Source organism: Mustela erminea, chromosome 1 (assembly GCF_009829155.1).
Source record: "Mustela erminea isolate mMusErm1 chromosome 1, mMusErm1.Pri, whole genome shotgun sequence".
NCBI classification, from domain to species: domain Eukaryota; kingdom Metazoa; phylum Chordata; class Mammalia; order Carnivora; family Mustelidae; genus Mustela; species Mustela erminea.
In genome coordinates this window covers 19154954-19172363 of record NC_045614.1, presented here as the reverse complement: position 1 = coordinate 19172363, position 17410 = coordinate 19154954, and the positions used below count along the sequence as shown (strand labels likewise).

General features: G+C 48.2%; 3 protein-coding genes across 7 annotated transcripts in view; all 3 read left to right on the top strand.

Moving 5' to 3' along the window:
- Positions 1-2278, top strand: part of RHOA (ras homolog family member A) — a 59857-nt gene extending 57579 nt beyond the window's left edge. For both annotated transcript variants that reach the window (XM_032319734.1, XM_032319724.1), the window contains one exon: positions 1021-2278. In XM_032319734.1, coding sequence (XP_032175625.1) covers positions 1021-1194 — 174 coding nt within the window. In that variant the 3' untranslated portion in view covers positions 1195-2278. The remainder of the gene's footprint in view (positions 1-1020) is intronic.
- Positions 2279-3337: 1059 nt separating this feature from the next.
- Positions 3338-4491, top strand: GPX1 (glutathione peroxidase 1). The gene is made up of 2 exons (XM_032319710.1): positions 3338-3647; positions 3934-4491. Exons 1-2 carry the CDS (start codon positions 3396-3398, stop codon positions 4291-4293), a joined length of 612 nt encoding a protein of 203 aa, XP_032175601.1. The 5' UTR covers positions 3338-3395; the 3' UTR covers positions 4294-4491.
- Positions 4492-13246: 8755 nt separating this feature from the next.
- Positions 13247-17410, top strand: part of USP4 (ubiquitin specific peptidase 4) — a 52268-nt gene continuing 48104 nt past the window's right edge. Inside the window, exons 1-2 of one of the 4 annotated variants that reach the window (XR_004280369.1) lie at positions 13247-13429; positions 16350-16477. Coding sequence is in view for 3 of the 4 variants with exons in the window: in XM_032319638.1 (XP_032175529.1) it covers positions 13329-13429; positions 16350-16477 (229 nt within the window). In the remaining variant the exon portion in view is untranslated. The remainder of the gene's footprint in view (positions 13430-16349; positions 16478-17410) is intronic. The other 3 variants (XM_032319638.1, XM_032319602.1, XM_032319612.1) reach the window with 3 other exon arrangements.

Genomic DNA, 17410 nt, shown 5'->3' with positions numbered 1-17410 from the left:
GGAGCCCAGTGCAGGGCTCGATCCCAGGACCCTGAGATCATGACCCGAGCCAAAGGCAGACACTTAAACGACTGAGCCACCCAGGCGCCCCTCTGTAGCATTCTTAAACCCAGGGCCCACGGTTGGATGTTGAGGGAGCCCAACAGAAACTCTAACAAACCAGGCTATTTCAAAGAGTCCCAGAAGGCTCTCTTTCTCCTTGTCCCTCATTCATTGGGTCTACTCAGAGGGTCCTTAAGACCTCTTTTATGAAAGGAGATGGGATCCTCTCCTGTGAGGTAGTGCTGTGCTTGCAGGGATTGCCTGTCTGAGTGCTCGCTTCGGCAGCACATATACTAAAACAGGGATTGCCTGCCTGAGAAGGGAACATCAGCAGTACTCAGTGCTCCAAATGTAGGAACTTTTTATCAGGCTCTTGATTTCCCTCTCCTTTTACTACGTTGGTATATGTGAGGCCAAAAATTAAATTGGTGGCAGCTAAAGGATCAGGAAATCCTGAGGACAGGGAGTCCAGAGAGCCCTGAGGCCTTTATGAAAGTGGTGATGGAGTTTGCTTCTTTGCTTCTGAGAAGCCAGCTGGCCCGATGGCAGGTCTTCCCCAGTGCAGAACAAGAGCTTTGAGGTCTTCGGCCCAGGTTCTTCCATTGAGCTGTCTCTCTGAATGTCAAGGTCAGGATCTGTTTCCTTCCAGAGGCATTTAATCCTCTGTGAAGCTAACTACAGGAAAACCCAAGGGCTTACCAAGTGGACTGAAAGCTTGAATCATTTTGCCCTTGATTCCTTCCCTAATCCATGGGGCTTCTCTGGCCTCTTCTTTCTCTCTCAAGTCCCAGAGAAGAGCGTGTTTGATAGGGATTTTATATTGGGGTAGGGAGGAGAACTGCATATGAATTTCATAAGACAGAACTCAAATCTGGTTTTGGCAGCTTTTAAAAGAAGTCTTTTAAGCTGAATTTGAGTACTTTGCACTTACTTCATATATGAGACACTTAACTGAAAGTGCTCTTTTCTCTCCGCTAGGAGCCGGTGAAACCTGAAGAAGGCAGAGATATGGCGAACAGGATTGGCGCTTTTGGGTACATGGAGTGTTCAGCAAAGACCAAAGATGGAGTGAGGGAGGTTTTTGAAATGGCCACGAGAGCTGCTCTGCAAGCCAGACGTGGGAAGAAAAAATCTGGGTGCCTTGTCTTGTGAAACCCTGCTGCAAGCACAGCCCTCATGCGGTTAATTTTGAAGTGCTGTTTATTAATCTTAGTGTATGATTACTGGCCTTTTTCATTTATCTATAATTTACCTAAGATTACAAATCAGAAGTCATCTTGCTACCAGTATTTAGAAGCCAACCGTGATTATTAATGATGTCCAACCCACCTGACCACCGGGGTCCTTCTGACACCGCTCTAACAGCCCTCCTCTGCTCTCCCACCTGACACACCAGGCGCTAATTCAAGGAATTTCTTAACTTCTTGCTTCTTTCTAGAAAGAGAAACAGTTGGTAACTTTTGTGAATTAGGCTGTAACTACTTTATAACTAACATGTCCTGCCTGTCATCTGTCAGCTGCAAGGTACTCTAGTGAGTCCCTACTTCAGAGCTTTACTTCTTAACAGATTTTATTGGCATAGCTCTGTGATGGGCATCCAGTTTTTTGAAAATGCTCATCCAGAAAGGCCCAAGTCTATGCAGCTGTGGCAGAGTTACAGTTCTGTGGTTTCATGTTAGTTACCTTATAGTTACTGTGTAATTAGTGCCACTTAATGTATGTTACCAAAAAATAAATATATCTACCCCAGACTAGATGTAGTATTTTTTGTATAATTGGATTTCCTAATACTGATATTTGTCATCCCTGCAGAAAGTGTATTGGTTTTTTAAAAAAGAAAGTGTATTTGAAAATAAAGTCAGATGGAAAATTCATTTTTAAAATTCCCGTTTTGTCAGTTTCTCTGATAAAAGATGGCCCATATCACCTGTTTTCGGCCCCACATATCCCAGTACCCCCTCCCCAGAGCTGGGCTAAATAAATAGGAATTTGGTTTCATGCCTGAGGCACTTAGACACTTCAGAAGGTGGCATGACCTGTCTCACCCGGACTGCAGGGTCTGGCTCTAGTTCACAGTGTCCTTTTCCTCACTGTATCCAGGTTCCCTTCCAGAGGAGCTGCCCGTTCTGTTGGGTGGCACTCACTTTCTCCTCTCCAGCTGACTAAACTTTTTTTCTGTACCAGTTAATTTTTCCAACTACTAATAGAATAAAGGCAGTTTTCTAAACTTCCTGTATCCTGGTGTTTGTGTTGCTCTCTCCAGGGCTGGGAGTGGGAGGATATATCCAGCCTAGCTCTCCTTAGAAGTATCCTTCAGAGTGTGAAATACCAGCTTTTTCCCCATTCTGAACCCCTCCCCACCCCGTTTGGCACTAACCTGGCTCCTCCTAAGAAGGTAGAAATGATGGTTTTGTGGCCTAGTGTGGGATTGCAGTGTTCAGAGGACACATGAGGGTACTCCAAGCAGTCATTCCTCTGGAGGAATCTCTGGAGTGTGACATTTTTTCTCTTCCTGTCCATTTTCCGTGTCTTTAACTTACAGGCCTGAGCCTCAGGTTAGGTTGATTAGGTATGGAGGATGGCCTGAAATTGGCTGCGGCCACTCCAGAAGCCAGGGAGGTGGTTGGGCCTCAGTGGCTCCTTGGGAAAACCAGTGTTAATAAGGACAGTGCCACACTGGAGATACAAAAGGAGAAAGGAGATCAGAGGCCTGGATGAGAAGACACGCCAGGCAGCCCCAGAATGCTGGGAAAGGAGTTAGAGCTGCATTTTGGAGCCTGAGCCCTGGCTTCCCCTGGCAGTGAACAGTTCCTCCAAGTTAACCTTCCTAGAGCCACAGGGCCTCGTCGCAGAGAGAACTTACCTTGGCAGCCACTGCCAACTGCACCACCACCCCACCACGGCGAGTCACAACTCGTTCTGTGCACCTGGCTACAACAGGGTACAGACTGCAAGAGGAGTAATATGGCTTAGCCTGGGAGGGCTGTGGGACCACGAGCGGCCCCCGCTGCTGTTGCTGCCCAGTCTCCTCGGACCCTGCCCCATCCTTTAACTAAAAGCCTTTGAGAAGGAATCGGAGCCCTCTTGGGCCCAAGCCCTGGGTGGTGGTGGGGGGGGGGCTCGGGAAAGCCACCAGTGGGGCGGCGGTGGTTACCCGGCGCGGCTCCGCTCGGCCTGGGCGGTGCCCGCATCCGGCCAGGCCGCACCCTCCCACCCGGCTGCAGGGAGGGCGGAGGCCGGATGAGGCGGGGCTGAGGTGGGTGGGAAGAGCGGCCGGGAAATTCTGTGCCACGTGACTCCATAGTCCTAGCAGTTCCCCGCTACAGCTCCGCACTGTACTCGGGAAGCCAGCCATGTGTGCTGCTCCGCTCGCCGCTGCAACGGCGGCCTCGCGCTCCGTGTATGCTTTCTCCGCGCGCCCGCTGGGCGGCGGGGAGCCCCTGAGCCTGGGTTCCTTGCGGGGCAAGGTGCTGCTCATCGAGAATGTGGCATCGCTCTGAGGCACAACGGTCCGGGACTACACCGAGATGAACGAGCTGCAGCGGCGCCTCGGGCCCCGGGGCTTGGTTGTGCTCGGCTTCCCGTGCAACCAGTTCGGGCATCAGGTGCGCTCTGGGGGCAGAGCTGGGGCGGAGTGGCGGGGCCGGCGGGCGGCGGGCTTGCACCTGGGGCTGGGAGCGCAGACGGGGCGCCCGCCAGGCTAGACAGGCGCAGGTCCTGGCTGCGGAGAGGCGGGCCGCCGGCGCTTCTCCCGGCTGGGGTTCAGGTCTGTCTCGGAGTTGTACGGGAAGGGCAAGATCCTGATGACTCATCGAGAAACTTCTCGTTTGCGGTCCGAACGTTTCCCCTCCCCTTGAAGCCCTGGGTTCCAGCTTCTTTTCCCTCCCGCAGGAGAACGCTAAGAACGAAGAGATCCTGAATTCCCTCAAGTACGTCCGACCCGGCGGCGGGTTCGAGCCCAACTTCACGCTTTTTGAGAAGTGCGAGGTGAACGGTGCGCAAGCGCACCCTCTCTTCGCCTTCCTGCGGGAGGCTCTGCCTGCCCCCAGTGACGATGCCACTGCGCTCATGACCGACCCCAAGTTCATCATCTGGTCTCCCGTGTGCCGCAACGACATCGCCTGGAACTTTGAGAAGTTCCTGGTGGGCCCAGATGGTGTGCCTGTACGCCGGTACAGCCGCCGCTTTCCAACCATCGATATCGAGCCTGACATCGAAGCCCTGCTGTCCCAGGGGCCAGGCCGTGTCTAGGCAACCCTCCTGTCCCTGCTGCTTGGCAGTCACAGCGCTACCCTCTGGGGATTTCGTCCATGACGGTGTTGCCTCGAAATCTGCATGGAGGAACGCCTGATTTCCAGAAAAATCCCTCGAGCTGGGCGCTTCTTGGCCATCCCAGCACTCCCTCCCTAACAAGGCTCCTCAGTAATAAAGTGTTGGGTGTCAGCAGAACTGTGTGTGTGTCCTGTGTCAGTTAGAGACATCTTCCCTGGGAACCGCATTGTCACAGGGCTGTGAGCTTAAGCCTCCACCCCTTGGCCTTTGTTTTAGTCAAGCCTGAACTTCCTGCGCTTTTGTATTTAGTGTCTGGAATCCACTCTTCCCTATGTGGAAAGCCTTACTCCCGTCCCATTGTTTTTCCCTCTGCCAGGATATTTTGTAGAGCCATCCCAAGGTCCTGTTAAAAGGGAAGTTCAGATTCCAAAAAGAGGAAGACAAGTCAAGAGCCAATTGCCTAATCCCAGCGGTAGGCCTCCTTTCTAAGTATTGGGCTAGGCAGGAAATGACATTTGTAAAAGAGAACACCATGGGTTCCCACTTACATTCGGAGTCTGTGGCTTCTCTAAGTGCCAGGCCCATGCAATTTTGCAAATTTTTTCCCATTACTTTGTTAGATCTTTGCATGTTGCCACCCAGGCTTATTTATGTCTGCTCCCATGCTGCCCTTAACTGCTTGTTGCCTCTCATGTATTCAGAGTGAGAAGAGTGTACAACTGGGCCTTCTGACCACGCCCTGCTTGACACTTAACGGTTGAAATTACCTCCAGCCCAGGGTAGGGGCTTATCTTGGAAGCAAGCTGCTGCTTCTCAGGTGCGGTTTGAATCTAACTTCTCTCTCCCTCTCTTGTGCCTGCTGCCTATCTTCTGAGACAGACCTGTAGCCACTTCCTATCACAGCGCAGGGGGGTCTCTGGGCGGCTTGGATGCAGCGCCTGCTTGGGTAGACAAGGATGTGAAAACAAGTTAGCAGTGTCTCCCAGTGCAGAATGTGGGTTCATCATTCGGTCCTGTGTCATGCATCCTGTTGGCTGCCAGGAATGCAGTCCTCGGGACAGCCGAATGAGTATATAGTTACTAAAAGCATGTGCAGTTCTGAGGTAGTACAGGGAACTTGGAGAACAAGAGAGCCTGGCCCAGTAGGAAGGATCATGCGTCCCTCCTGGAGGAAATGGCACTGAAGCTGAAGCGAAGTCAAGAAGCTTTCAGCAGCGGAATGAACTGACAGAAGGTGGACAGGCAGGGAGTGCAGAGTGCAAGGGTCGGAGGTGGGAAGGGGACATCGCCGACTGAGTTGGACAACACAAGGACAAGCAGGTTTGGGGAGAAGAATGTTGAGATTCAGACATCTTGCATGAGACATCCAGATGGGATATCTGGAGCAGGTAGTTACAAGAGGATCCAAAAAGGAGTGTGGGTGGGAGACAAAGATCTAGACGAGGGGACAGTAAGTAGCCACTGGAGAGTATGAGATCACCTGGGGAGAGTGACAAGAAATAAACCAGTGGGTGCCTAGGCCGGAGGCCTATGGATTCACAATCCTGGGTCGGCTAACAGGAACAGCTGGGGGAACGAGGGTGGAGTCAAGGGGCCGTGAGAAGGGATACTTCATAACGGTTGCTGGGGCAAGTGCTTGTGGACTGAGTGTCCCTCATTCCTCAGCAAGTACGGTTTCGGGGGCGGGGGGTGGGAGCAGCTGAAGCTGAAGCCACATAACCAAGTGTCCAAGATGTGTCAGGTCCTCTTCTGGGGGGCTAAGCATAGAGCCTCCAGGAATCACCAGGGTACTTGTTAAAGCTTATGTTCCATGGCCCTCACCCAGGGATACTGCTTTGGAAATTCTGGGCACTTAGGATCCTACTCAGCTACCTACCCGCTGAATGTGAGGACAGACTTTTTGCTCCAACTCTCCCCTTTCCTGTAAAGGGTCAGCGTGGCCCAGGCCACATTGTCTGGTTAGGCTCTAAATGGGATCCCAGGGCTTTCCGAACTGACTTCAATCAACCTCTTCCCTCCTGAGCTGCCTGGTGACTCAGTCTTAGTCGCCCACTTTTTTTTCCTGTCAGTTTATGCCTGGGGTTGCCAAAGAGGGAACTTAGGAGTTCCCAATGTGGCTGCCCCTGGCTGGAGTATCTTCCTAAGACTTCAAGCGGCCTGCCTCCCTTAACTTAAAGTCATTTCCAACTCCCTCCTTCAGGAAGAATCAGAGTAAAGCCAGTTAACACTACCCCTTCCTCCCCAAGAAACTGGACATTTCCCCCCCAATACATGCAAACACACACTCCTACACATACACATTCCTTATCATTCAGCCATGAAACCGCTGCTGGCTCTGACCTGCACCTGCCCCACCCCATCGTGAATCAGCAGTTCAAGTGGCAAGTAAGAGCGGAGGAATCCGGTGAGGCCGCCTGAGGTCCCGTGTTCGGTTAAAGCGGCCACTGGGCATTGCTTGATTCTGGGAGCGGCAACAGCATTCAGGCCGCAGGCCTTCCGAAAAGGAAATGGGCCCTGCTGTTACTCAGTTTCGGAAGCTTTCGTTTTTGGAGTTCTTCCAGAAATTCTGGGTTCTCTTTTTGTTTTTAAAGCATTAAATCTCATAAAATTATGTAGAAGTCCATCAAATTACCATATGTACACTTTAAATATTTTAGTTTTATTGGTCAATTAACCCTCAATAAAACTGAAAAAAAAAATCTGATAAAAAACTGACACTTCTTACAGTTAGCTCTTTATCAGATGACTTCCTCATTCTGTCTCAATGTAGTTTCATAAACAACATTTAAACCTAGCTTTTTCTGTTTGTTTGTTTTTTTTTAATTAAAAATAGGAGCGCCTTGGGGCATCTGGTGGCTCAGCCGTTAAGCAGCTGCCTTCAGCTCAGGTCATAATCCCAGGGTCCTCCAATCGAGCCCCATGTCAGCCTCCACACTTATTGGGAGTCTGCTTCTCTCTCTTTTCCTCTCCCTCTGCCCATCCCCCTGCTCATGCTCTCTCTCTCAAATAAATACATAAAATCTTTTTTAAAATTTTAAAAATAAATGAATATATAAATAAATAAAACAAGTTGATTTTCTCAGAAGTATTCCTGACCCTATCAGTTCAATAAATTGCTTTATATCTTTTTGTTTTTTTTTTTTTTTTAGAGAGAGAGGCAGAGAGAGCATGTGCACAAAGGAAGAGTGGGGGGAAGAGGAAGAGGGAGAGGGAGAGAGAATCCCAAGCAGGCTCCACACCCATCACAGAGCCTGACACAGGATTTAATCCCAGGACCCTGAGATCATGATCCAAGTGGAAATCAAGAGTTGGACGCTCAACTGACTGAACCACCCAGGCACCCCAGTTCATTAAATCTCTTTTAAGTTTAAACTTTTGGATAATACTAAGTAAAAACGGTGCCTAAAGATTTCCATAAGAGAATGCAGCATGGATCTATATAGAATGGGCAGTGAACCCTGAAGATGGTAGGTTTTTATTATATTGACAATCAACAAATAGGCTGGAAGGGCATACTTCCACGCATGGAGGTGTGGCACAGCTGGGATGACGCTAAATATAAAGCCTATCTCCAGCTGGTCCCACAAGTTACCAGACACTTGCTTTGCATCAGGCACTGCTGGGCTGAACTGGTAGCTAGGAGCACAAACAAGAGAAGTTGTTTTTGTTTTTTTTTAAGATTTGAAAAAAATGGGGCGCCTGGGTGGCTCAGTGGGTTAAAGCCTCTGCTTTCGGCTCAGGTCATGATCCCAGGGTCCTGGGATCGAGCCCCGCATCGGGCTCTCTGCTCCTCGGAGAGCCTGCTTCCTCCTCTCTCTCTGTCTGCCTCTCTGCCTGCTTGTGATCTCTGTCTGTCAAATAAATAAATAAATCTTAAAAAAAAAAAAAAAGATTAAAAAAATTTTTTTTAATTTATTTGACAGACAGATATCACAAGTAAAGAGGAAGGCAGAGAGAGAGAAGGAAGCAGGCTCCCCACAGAGCAGAGAGCCCGATGTGGGTCTCGATCCCAGGACCCTGGGACCATGACCTGAGCCGAAGGCAGAGGCTTTAACCCACTGAGCCACCCAGGTACCCCACAAGAGAAGTTCTTGCCTAAGGAGTAAGGGCTCGTGGGTTTGGAGCCTAACCCTGCGAGTAGTAGAAAAGCAAACTCTGAGCCCCAGCATCCTTTAGCTTTGACCTCATCAATAACTCAACTCCAGGGGTGTGCCTGGATAGCTCAGCAGCTGAGGTCTGCCTTCAGCTCAGGACTGAGCCCCTACTTGTGCTTTCTATGCTCTATCAAATAAAATCTTAAAAAAAAAAAAAGCTCAATTTCAGATATGTTATGTGGGAAAGCAAAACAAAAATGACCAACTGTTAGTTGCCTCCAGAGGCACTGAGACTGACCTGATATGACAGTGCTGTGCTAGGCAGAGATCCAGCAGCCTTTCCATCATCATCTCTCAGACAGAACACCTCCTCCCCAATACCCCCCTCTCCAGGCCTAGTTTAATTACAGCCAGAAAGGCCAGAGTAAGAGACCACAAAACAGGCCCACTTCATCCAAATGCCTAGAGTCCAAGCTGTATCCAGGGGAAGGTGTAGCCTGCCTTGGGGGTGTCTTACGATCCTACAGGCCACCTGGTTCCACAGGGAGGCATCCGAGTCTTCCTGCAGAGGAGCACCTGTTACCCTAGCCTCCTCTGTCGCCAGCACATAACTATGCCTGTGTCCATGAGTATGTGAATCCAAAGACACCCTGGTCCCATGGGCATCCCTTGCAGACTCATCATACGTGCCCAAAAGCCCAGGGGGAATGTTAGCGTGTCTTGTTTCCCTATACCAGTTGCTTACGTTTCCTTCCCAGCAAAGTGATTTGCAACACCACCCTCCATGTTCCTGGAGCACTTTGTCACACAACACACCAACTATAATTACTTGTGAAAACATCTTCCCCAACCATACTGGCTGTGAATCTCAGGAGGGTAGGGACTGTGAGTACCAGTATGTGATAGATTACCAGTCAAATGAACAAATGACTAGTAACTGGTATTCTTATATTCATGCATCTGAGAAATGCCTGTTGAGAATTTGCTCTGTACAAAGGGCAACCAACAAAATTAAAAGCTAAATACTTGTGTATTGGGGAGACATCGATGGTAATAGAATTAGAGGAGGAAGAGAAGACATTGGCCACACTGAGGCCCAGGAACCCACACACTCTCTGCCCAAGCACAGCTGGCCACCAACAGTGGCATTACCAGAATGGAATCTGCCCAACAGCAGGAGTCTTCAGGGTAGGAAAGGTGATCCCACTTCCTCTCGGAGATTTCTTCTGGTCTTTGCCTGTCACCTTCCCCAGTAATCTAACCCTTCTATAAAAGAGGTGATAATCTCACTGATAAGATGTTTATTTAATTCTTCTGAAATGTACTTCTAGAGCCTTTTACTTTTTCATAGTCCCCTGGCCGAGTTAAAGGAGCACAGACAAGAAGGAATTAACAATAATTCTCCCCCAAAGAGAGCTGTAATCAAAAGCTGCCCAGGATTTGTGAACACTGCCACATGTGCTCTGTCACTGCTGGCCTAGTGAGGACCACTGCTGACCTTGGAGAGGCCAACTGCAGTCAAGTGTAGAGCAAGCCACAGTGCCAGCCAAGGCAAGAAGTTTATGATTTGGAACCAAATAAAGCTTAAAGTTCACACACCCAGACATTACAAACTCTCAATTAGGTCATTACAGTCCAAGATCAAGCAGTATGTGACCAATCAGTCAAACCTGTTTCCTGTAGCTCCCTTCATGCTTTCCTTCCTGTTCTTGTGGCCCAAGCTACCATGGCAATGGGTGGCTTGTTCAGCTCTGGGGTTTGGTTATGAGGCCAAGTGAGCGCCCTACTAGGCCTACACCTCTCCCTAGGGTAAAAGGCCCAACAGAGAACATGACCCTGGTGCAAGGGTGTCTCCTGAGCTGAATCCCCATTTCCTCCCAAACCCACAGGTCACCCACAACAGCAGGAACACACAGGCAGAGGTTCATTGTTTCCCCAATCTTTAACATTTTAATGAAACTCACTAAAAGCGTTCTATTTTTTAATTTAAGATTTCTATTTATTTAAGTCATCTCTGTACCCAACATGGGGGTCGAATTCATGACCCTAAGATCAAGAGTCACATGCATCTTGCAACTGAGCCAGCCAGGCACCCCATTAAACATGTTTTAATACCTTTGAAATGATTTTTTTTAAAGATTTTATTTTATTTATTTGACAGAGAGAAAGATCACAAGTAGGTAGAGAGGCAGGCAGAGAGAGAGGGGGAAGCAGGCTCCCTGCTGAGCAGAGAGCCCGATGCGGGGCTCGATCCCAGGACCCTGGGATCATGACCTGAGCCGAAAGCAGAGGCTTAACCCACTGAGCCACCCAGGCGCCCCTTGAAATGATTTTTTGATTACGAAGTTTCACCTTATTCCTCGCATTTTACTATTAGCACTTTGTGATCTTAGTATATATTTTTAAGGAACTACCTCTAATTAGAGCAAGATTTTTTTTACAGCCATTTAATAGCTGAAGAGATCCTGCCTTAGAAAGGTTTTCCAAAGTCTTCTTAATTATAATTAGGTTTTGTCCCCTTTTCTAGTGGTGCTGAGGATTTGTCCTACTTCCTTAAGACTCTGACCCATGCCATAAATGGTATAGGAGAAATTGTTAAAAAAAGAAGAGAGTAGACACCATCGAATGTAGGTTCTGAAGTCATGTCGATAACCCAGCTTTCTTTATCCATAAATAACAGGACTAAAGGTAGTGTTTCTCACTTCACAAAGTTTTTAACACGTTCAGATAACTTTCACAGAAAGGCATTCAGATTGTCAGGGTTGGCTTCCCAGATGTAGAATTACCATGTGGTGGTAACTCTTGTCTGCGGAGGATTAACAGCTATAAATTATAAGGTTATTCAGTTATTCAAGGCAGTTTTAATTCCTTTTCCTTTCATTTTCTTCTCCTATCTACCCAACTGCCAAGAGGCCCTGTGTTACCAGATGGTGCCCGAGGGGTGTCCCAGGCGGTGCAAATTTGATTCATGTTAATTTCAATTAGCTAAAACCACACATGAAAATAGTAAATCTGCTCAAATGCCCTACCATGCTTTAACCTAGTCAGTGCTCCCCTCCTCCATCCCCAACACTCATGTTTCTCCTCTCCTCCCTCATTGCCATATTTCCAGTTAAAGGTTCTTAATAGGTCTCTCCTGGGCTTCACCAGTGTGGTATGAAGCAGCCTCAGCCGTATTGTCTCTGCTCCAAAACCTTTTACAGTATCTTTTATCTTAAAGCTGAATATGTGACCCTTCTGCCTCTGTTTTAGCTTTAGATGGAAGGTTCTTTCCAGTAGTCTGTGCCCAGGTTAATTGGTGTAACCCTCACTCTTTGATTCTGCCCTTCTTGTTCCAGAAACTGATCCTGTAATTTCCCTTCCTGTAGCATGCACCACCATTTATTTCTGTTTCTTTCTTCCTTTCTTTTTTTAAGATTTTATTTATGTATTTGACAGAGATCACAAGTAGGCAAAGGCAGGCAGAGGCAGGCAGAGAGAGAGGAGGAAGCAGGCTCCCCGCTGAGCGGATGTGGGGCTCGATCCCAAGACCCTGGGATTATGACCTGAGCCGAAGGCAGAGGCTTTAACCCACTGAGCCACCCAGGTGCCCCAATTTCTGTTTTTTTAAAACCACGCTCAAATGCTACCAAGTTAAAGTCTGCCTTTCACAAGCTCGGGAGTCTACAGTCTTTGGTTCATACTCTTTAATGGAACTTACCTACTACACACTGCTTGACCCTGGGGTTATTTGTGCAGGATCTCTTCCCCCATTAGATTGTTTGAAGTCACGCACTGTGACTTCTTTTTTTTTTTTAAGATTTTATTTATTCATTTGACAGATAGAGATCACAAGTAGGCAGAGAAGCAGGCAGAGAGAGAGGTAGAAGCAGGCTTCCCGCTGAGCAGAGAGGCCTATGCGGGGCTCGATCCCAAGACCCTGAGATCATGACCTGAGCCGAAGGCAGAGGCTTTAACCCACTGAGCCACCCAGGCGCCCCACTTTTTTTTTTTTTTTTTAAATTATTTTTTTGGTGTGTGACTTCTTTTTGAGGGCAGGAACTGCTAGCCCAGCTGCTAGCTAGCTGCCCGGTCTCTTCCTTGCTCCAGGCTTACTTCCCACTCCATGAGGAGGGCTGTGCTTTTTGTATGTAGGGTCGAGTGGAAAACACAGTTTCAGGACAATGCATATTGTTGCTGCAACAAATTAAGCAGCACATTGGGCACCTCCTTCCCCTGTTGCTATCGCCACTCAGCGGCTGCATGTCTCCCTGACAAGGCAAGTAGCTAGCTCAGTGTGGAGGGTTTGGGGAATTCAGTCGTGGGCTACGATTCTGGCGTCTATACTGTTTGAGAGGAGTGTTAATGACTAGATCACATCTTCGGGTCCCGGTCTCACGGCGGTGGTGCATCCAGCAGTCCCCCAAATCCCTGTAGGGCCTCCAGGGCAGGCACCCCGATCCCACGTTTGGACGGCTAACGACTGGCCTAAGGTCTCCAGCTCAAAGCAAGAAGAGCTAGTTCCATGGCTTCTCGGACCTGACCTGGGTTTATCTAAGAGCAGGCTAACACCGCGGGCCCGGACGGGGTGCCAGAAGTGCCGAGGGGCCTGTGGTCAAGCGCTTAAAAGAGAGATGGCCGGGCTAGACGGAGAAAGGGGTGCAAAACAAACACCTCGCGGCTCCGCCCGCAAGGCGGGAGGAAGGGGCGGCTAGATTGCCAGCGCCCACCTCCTCTTCCGGTCCTCTCCGGGCTCCATCGCGCACCCGTGGGAGAAGGGCGGTGCATGCGAGGCGGACCGGCGGGAGTTCCAGGCCGCGGCGCTAGGTGGGGCTTGGACGCGCGCGCGCGTGCGTGCTTGCGTGCGTGCGTGGGCGCGGCCCACAGCACGCCGTGCGCGAGGCGGATGTCCGGGCCGGCTGGGCCCGGGCCGCGGACGAGATGGCGGAAGGTGGAGGCTGTCGTGAGCGACCGGATGCGGAGACCCAGAAATCCGAGCTCGGGGCCTTGATGAGGACCACGCTCCAACGAGGGGCGCAGTGGTGAGCGCCGGACCCGCGTTTCCACTGCCCAGGCTCAGGGGCAGGGACTCTGGCCCTCACACCGGACCCCTCTTTTCCGGCTTGGGTAGGGGCCGGGCGGGGGCGGTGTTAGTGACCCTGAGAGGTATCCTGAACCCTGCCTCTCAGGAGAATCTCCTAGGGGAAAGTGTGAGGGTTGTTTTGGCCCATTCGGAGCCCCAGAGGGCGGACCCAGTGGGGGCAAGGGTTGCAGGAGGGGGAGAAGGGGAGTGCTTACGGGGACCTTCTGGATGGGAAGAGCCCTTTGCCTTCGAGGACTCGTTGTGTGACCTTGAGCGAAGGCGACCACACCTCCCAGACCCCCTTGCCTTACTGATAAAGCCAGGGTAGCAATATTTGGCACCCCCACCTTATGGGTTGAGGAGAAGAGATACTTTTGTAACTTGTAAACTGCCGAACAGATGTCAAGGTCAGAAGTTGGACAAATGTTTGAGAACTCCAGGTTATTTTGGTAGCAAATGTCAAAAATAATTGTGGCAGTAGCATTTTGGAACGGGAGAGGATAGCTTAGAGCCTAGATGAAAAGATTAAAAGTACAAAGTTTAGAAAAGCAAGTCTGAGACATGAGGTTTCTTAACTGTTTAGTAGAAGGGACAATACTTTTACTAGTGAAGATGTTCCCGGGCGATATTATCATGTAAGAATAGAAAGCTAGGGCTTGGCTTGGCTTCGAATATGATTGAACATCCATCTTTTAAGAAATGATGGTGGTGTTGATAATGCCACTTAAGGTAACAGAGGAATTGACCAGGGAAAGGAAACATTGGGATTAGGAGGAACTCAGATAGGGCTGTACAGCTGGCCAAGCTGTGAGAGGCAGGGCAAGCAGAAGTTATCCTGCATAGGGGTGATATATGAAGAATATTCAGAGGAATCAGAGGAAGTTTGAGATAGACTAAGGTCACACACTAAAAGTGTTTGGAGGATATTATTCAAGGGGTTTGGAGGGAAAAGAGCCTTTTAAAGGTTTGGATGTACTTATGGATCCTGTGGCCTCTGGGAAGCTGCCTGATTGCAGAGGTTTATTTTTTTATAAAAACTTAAAGGACTTGGGGTGCTTGGGTGGCTCATTTGGTTAAGCATCTGCCTTCAGCTCAGGTGATGATCCCAGGGCCCTGGGATGGAGCCCCGAGTGGGGCTCCCTGCTCAGTGGGTAGACTGCTTCTCCTCTCTTCCTGTGCCTCTCCCCCTGCTTGTGCTCTTTCATTCTGCCTCTCCCACACTCTCTCAAATGAATAGATAGATAAAATATTTAAAAATATATACTTAAGGGCGCCTGGGTGGCTCAGTGGTTGAGCCGCTGCCTTCGGCTCAGGTCATGATCTCAGGGTCTTGGGATCGAGTCCCGCATCGGGCTCTCTGCTCGGCAGGGAGCCTGCTTCCTCCTCTCTCTCTCTCTGCCTACTTGTGATTTCTCTCTGTCAAATAAATAAATAAAAAATCTTAAAAAAAAAATAAAAATATATACTTAAAGGACTCACCAATATAAATGTTGTGCTTTTTTCTCCCAGAGAGATTTACTACTTCTTAGTTGTAAAACAGCATAGTGATTCTTTTATTTTTTCATTTTTCTCATAGGGATACTTTAAAAATATAACCAGATCAGGAATAACTAGAGGCTATATATTTGTATAGTACCATACCTAGACACTATTATATGTGTGTGTACCTTTTTTTTTTTTTTTAGCACTCATTTTTTTATAATGTCTTCTTTGGTACTCAAAGAAAACTTGAATTGTTTGGTGTTATTATCCCATTTTCAGAGAGAGAATTAGTTTAATGCTTTTCATGTTGAGCAGTATAACCAAACTTTCTGTTCTGGACAAGGACCACTATAAAGATCATTATGAAATTAATGACTTGCTCATTGGCAAACAAGGTTTTAGCCATAGGAGGACTTCACTTAAATAAGCATTTTGAAGCCAGTCATTTCCTTTTATTCACTCATTCCTTTTATAAAAAATTTATAAATATATATATATATATTTATTTATTTAATTTATTTGACAGAGAGAGAGCGAGAGATCACAAGTAGGCAGAGGGGGAGGGGGGAGCAAGCCCCCTGCTGAGCAGAGACCCCCCCCCCCAATGTGGGGCTGGATCCCAGGACCCTGGGATTGTGACCTGAGCCAAAGGCAAAGGCTTAACCCACTGACCCACCCAGGTGCCCCCTTATTAGTTTTTTTTAATAAGTAGGTTCCATGCCAGAGGAGAGCCCAGCACTGGGCTTAAACTCAAAACCTTGAGATCGGGACCTGAGCTGAGGCCAAGAGTCAGATGGTTAACTGAGCCACCTAGGCACCCCTTGTTCGTTCTTTCTTTCTTTTTTATTTTTTTAATTTAAAGATTTTATTTGTTGAGAGAGAGAGGGGGTAAGAATGCGTGAGTTGGGGGAGAAACAGAAGGAGAGAGAGAGAGGAAATCTCAAGCGGACTCCATGCTGAATGAGGAGCCTGACATGGGGCTTGGTCTCATGACCATGAGATCATGACCTGAGCTGAAATCAAGAGCTGGACACCCAACCAACTGTGCTACCCAGACTCCTGTTGTTTAATAAAAATATTTATTTTTAAGTAAGCTCTGTGCCCAACATGGGACTTGAACTCCTGACCCCGAGATTAAGAGTTGTACACACACTCCACTGACTGAGTCAGCGGGGCACCTATAATCATTCTTTCAACATTTCACTTAATGGACTCTTGTCCTGGGCCATGCTCTTTGTGCCATCTGAGGCCTAGCCCGGCTCTTGTTCTTGAAATGTGTTTCTGAATGGGAAATGTGTGTTCTCCGGGTGAAAAGATCATTAAAAAAATTAAAGGAGCAACTGCAAAAACTTATAACCTCAGTTTTTCTGGTATAGTAAATTTTTATCTGTCTCTAGGTATCTTATTGACAGCCGGTGGTTCAAGCAGTGGAAGAAGTATGTGGGTTTCGACAGCTGGGATATGTACAATGTGGGTGAACACAATCTATTTCCTGGCCCAATAGATAACTCCGGACTCTTTTCAGGTATAGTATCCTGTTGCTTTTCTAACTGAAATACCCACCTAGGCAGTGACCTGAGGTCATGTTTATCAGTAACATGGATGTTGTGAATCTGACTTTCCTGTTGTGATGGATAGAAACAAGTGTCCTTGATGAGCATCTGTACCAGAAGTCTTTGTAAGACCCTCTGGGAGGAATGAAACTACTTTTTCCCTAAACTACCTGCTTCACACAAGAGCGTGCTTCTCGTATTTTTCTTTTTGGGGCTTAGGATTTTTTTTTTTTTTTTAAAGATTTTATTTATTTATTTGACAGACAGAAATCACAAGTAGGCAGAGAGGCAGGCAGAGAGAGAGAGGAGGAAGCAGGCTCCCCGCTGAGCAGAGAGCCCAATGCGGTGCTTGATCCCAGGACCCCGGGATCATGACCTGAGTCGAAGGCAGAGGCTTTAACCCACTGAGTCACCCAGGCGCCCCTGGGGATTAGTTTTTTTAGAGCTGTCAGATTTTAGATTAGCATGTGGAATGGAAAGAAATAGGTTATCATTTTGAAACTGCATCTGGAGTCTGAAATTTGCGCACCAGAATTTTCTGTGTTACCTTTGCAGTGGAACAATTTGTAGACCTGTCTACATCCATCTAGCTTTCCTATGATGATTGTCATAGGAGTGTGTGAGGAGAGGTGGAAAGTAGAGTTATTATCACGGTCAGCTCCCATTGGAAGAAGTGATTGAAAAAATGATGCATGACATACCAGAGCTGGGCTTGTACCTGTAGATGCATAGATAAGACAATTGACCTTTCCCAGGCTGTGTTCTGCTTAGCTTCAGATTTTTTTTTTTTTTTTAAAAGATTTTATTTATTTATTTATTTATTTGACAGAGAGAGATTACATGTAGGCAGAGAGGCAGGCAGAGAGAGAGAGGAGGAAGCAGGCTCCCTGCTGAGCAGAGAGCCC